General features: G+C 37.1%; 1 protein-coding gene across 2 annotated transcripts in view; it reads left to right on the top strand.

Moving 5' to 3' along the window:
* LOC103460122 (kinesin heavy chain-like) overlaps nucleotides 1–3,698 on the top strand; it is a 26,673-nt gene that overhangs the window by 12,922 nt on the left and 10,053 nt on the right. For both annotated transcript variants that reach the window (XR_532856.2, XM_008402125.2), the window contains exons 2-9: nucleotides 1,314–1,401; nucleotides 1,540–1,613; nucleotides 1,681–1,785; nucleotides 1,898–1,946; nucleotides 2,024–2,079; nucleotides 2,665–2,752; nucleotides 2,943–3,067; nucleotides 3,222–3,326. Coding sequence is in view for 1 of the 2 variants with exons in the window: in XM_008402125.2 (XP_008400347.1) it covers nucleotides 1,314–1,401; nucleotides 1,540–1,613; nucleotides 1,681–1,785; nucleotides 1,898–1,946; nucleotides 2,024–2,079; nucleotides 2,665–2,752; nucleotides 2,943–3,067; nucleotides 3,222–3,326 (690 nt within the window). In the remaining variant the exon portion in view is untranslated. The remainder of the gene's footprint in view (nucleotides 1–1,313; nucleotides 1,402–1,539; nucleotides 1,614–1,680; nucleotides 1,786–1,897; nucleotides 1,947–2,023; nucleotides 2,080–2,664; nucleotides 2,753–2,942; nucleotides 3,068–3,221; nucleotides 3,327–3,698) is intronic.

Here is a 3,698-nt window from a genome sequence, read left to right as displayed (position 1 = left end):
TGTTCCTACGCCCTTGTCTGGAGCCAATTAAAATACAACTTGTAATATTTTTAGGATTTTGGATGTTGGGCTTAGTGAAGGGTCTAGTTTATAGAAAGTCATTTTCTCCAGTTTAGCTTTATAGTTCAGCTTTTATAAACCCTAAAAGAAATCCACAGAACAATATCAGCAAAAAAATGCCAAACTAAATTGTTGTGCCTGACTAGTAATGCGATTTTAATTCAATGCAAATATCAGGTTATTTGTGCTCATAGTCTCTTTATGACTGCGTAAGAAAATAGATTTGTAAATTACATATTAGTAATTTGAAAACAAGTCCTGCTTCAATCCTGTAGTTAAGGAGAAATTTTCATTATTTCTCCATTTTTCATTTGAGTGTTTTGAGGTGACATTTGTTGGCTGCTGATAAATCTTCAAACTGTCCTCTGATCCGTTTAATGCCAGCAGCTTCCAGAGGTTTTTATAAGGCTGTCAGCAGCAAACACACAAATATTGATGGACATATGAAGACGTGTTTTATGCACATAAAAAATTATTTGTCAACAAAATGTATCATGTTCAGTGCTTGCTACAGTTTACTTATAGTTGTTTTCTCTTCCAATTAAATATATTACAGAAATAAAATTAAAACAACTACATAGAGTGTAGTGAGTACACATTTCTGTAAATCCTTATAATAATCTTCATATAAGCTAAATGTTTAAAGGCAGATTTGACTTCTTTATTTTGGCAGCTTGTTTTGTATATGATTCGGGGGAAACCATCTGTATTTAAGAGTCTTATTTTAATGCCATGTTCCCTGTATTTCAAGGTAAAGTATCAGTAGTGTATAACAACAGACTCTACAAAACTCTAAAACCTGATAGTCAGTCTTACGTGTGATAAAAGTTATAGATAAAATATGTTATTAAGGTTACATGTGTGAAAAACTTTCATGATAGAATCCAACAACTGAGCATTTGAATCTGGCTAGATTTGGTTTTATGATGTAAAAATAAGAAACTGAAAAGACCTTGAGAGCGATGAGGCTCTAAGAGCTCTGCAACAGCCTGCAACTATTTACCTTTTTATTGAGAAAATATACAAAATATTTATTGTAATCATTGTGAATGATGTCAAGGCAGACAGGTCTGACATATCCCATCCACTTTGAACATATCTTGTAGAAAGTGTCTCTCTGCACTTTGACAGAAGAAGACAGTTTCTCCAAAACATAAATCACTTTGACAGTTTTTTTTTTGTTTTCCGTGTGTCTTAGTAACCTTGTCTTTGGTAAAGTGTTTTATTTTGACAAAGTGCTTCCTGTGTTTCAGGGGAAGCCGTATGTGTTCGACAGAGTTTTTCCTCCGAGCACTGAACAGATTCAGGTGTATGACACCTGTGCTAAGCAGATCGTCAAAGGTGAGACTGATCCCAACCCATAAATAAAGATTGTTTATGTTTTAAAGGGAAACAAGATGATACAATATAGTATTTTGGTCTATTGTTTGATTTTTGTGGCATTAAATTAATAGTTTGTATGTTTATTTGGTGTTTCAGACGTGTTGGGAGGATACAATGGAACCATCTTCGCTTACGGTCAGACGTCGTCAGGAAAGACTCACACCATGGAGGTCAGTGTCTTGTGTGATTAACAGATCATGTTTGATGGTCTTTGTAAATATTATTTTTGTTTTTTAGGGGAACCTGCACGACCCCCATATGATGGGGATCATCCCCAGGATCTCCAGAGACATCTTTGACCACATCTACTCCATGGACGAGAACCTGGAGTTCCACATCAAGGTGATCCTGCTAACGTGAAAACACCTTAGAATAATCTGTATGATCTCAGCACAGCCGTGTACTTTGTGTTTCCAATCATGTGTTCATATGTTATGATCCTCTCTGTCTGCAGGTCTCCTACTTTGAGATCTATCTGGATAAAATCCGAGACTTGCTGGACGGTGAGACATTTCCGATGTTTCATTTTTTAAGGTCCAAGAACTCGTGAACATTTACTGACCAAAGTTTCATGTTTCAGTGTCAAAAACCAACCTGGCTGTTCATGAGGATAAAAACAGGGTTCCCTATGTGAAGGTACCTCAGTCCCATGTCTGTCTATGCTTGTTCAGTCTTTTTCTAATCACTTCAATTCATTTAGCTTGCAAACTGAGGTCTGCAGAGTCCTTGCTGACACTATTTAGTTTCTAAAGAGTCTTGGATTATTTCAGGGACGTTGCATTGGGGTTAATTTCCTGACATGCCAAAAACTTGCATCTGTGGCAAATGTTAACTTTTTAAAATAATCTTTCAATAGAAGAATGAACTTATGTTTTTTAGGAATGACTGTCAAACCTTTCCAGATTGATTCTAAGGTAATTGTGTGTATCTTTACCTTTCAGCATTGTGTTAACCCACAACTGTCTGGTCTAGACCAGCTGACCGCCAAAATGTCTGCTTACACAAATGTTATCACACTGATGATGATGATGATGATGATGATGATGATGATGATGATGCATTTTCTCACTTACTTAAAAAGAAGCAAGGGGATGCATAGTAGCTGAAACTTTTTCCTGTGACTGTAGTTGCAAATTTGTACAACTGCATACGTGGTTAAATATTGTTAAATTGCAGATAATAGAGTTAAATGTGTTTAAAGTTTTCCATGTTCTCTGTCAGGGTTGCACTGAGCGTTTTGTGTCGAGTCCTGAGGAGGTGATGGACGTGATCGATGAAGGAAAAGCTAACAGACACGTCGCTGTGACCAGTGAGTATTTCACTGCATATTACTGAAGCATTGTTATTATCACCGCTCCATCACTGTAAATACAAGCTTTATTAAGAACAGAATCATTTCTGGTGTTTCTGTCTCTTCAGTCTTCAGTATTTAAACTCTGAACTGTTGCTGTTGTATTTCCAGCTGACATTTCTGTTCTTCACCTGTCTTCCTCCTGCAGACATGAATGAGCACAGTTCTCGCAGCCACAGCATTTTCCTGATCAACATCAAGCAGGAGAACGTGGAGACGGAGATGAAACTGTCTGGGAAGCTTTATCTGGTCGACCTGGCAGGCAGCGAGAAGGTACGACTTCTTCAGTGTTTCAGAACTCAAATATTTGTGTTTAAAAAAAGACAACTCTAAAAATGATCCAGAGATTCAGGGTGTACGATATTCTTTAATCTGACACTTTTATTTATTTTTTTTCCCTTCCTGACATTTTGATGCTTTTGTTCAGGTCAGTAAAACTGGAGCTGAAGGTTCTGTGTTGGATGAAGCGAAGAACATCAACAAGTCTCTGTCTGCTCTTGGGAACGTCATCGCCGCACTGAGTGAAGGAACGGTGAGAAAAAATATCGCATTATGTAGGTCAGAGAATTATACAGGTCAGGTAAACAGAGAGAGAAACAGGCAGACGGATTTACATGCTGCTGTATGAGGAAAAGGAAAAATTTAGAAAAAAAAACAAAGTTATACGACCCAGAGTTTATTACAGTAACATTTGAAATGGAAAATAACTGCAAACATTAAAACATTAATCATTTTCTGGCTCTTTATTGTGATTGATCGTCACAATAAAGGTACAGTTCACTTAATTTGTTACCACCTTCATTGTACCACGTAAGCATGACTTTCAATGTCAGGGTTAGTTCAGGCAGATCTCTCTCTCTCTCTCTCTCTCTCTCTCTCTCTCTCTCTCTCTCTCTCTCTCTCT

This window comes from Poecilia reticulata, linkage group LG2, assembly GCF_000633615.1.
Source record: "Poecilia reticulata strain Guanapo linkage group LG2, Guppy_female_1.0+MT, whole genome shotgun sequence".
NCBI classification, from domain to species: Eukaryota; Metazoa; Chordata; class Actinopteri; order Cyprinodontiformes; family Poeciliidae; genus Poecilia; species Poecilia reticulata.
This window is presented reverse-complemented; position numbering and strand designations above follow the sequence as displayed.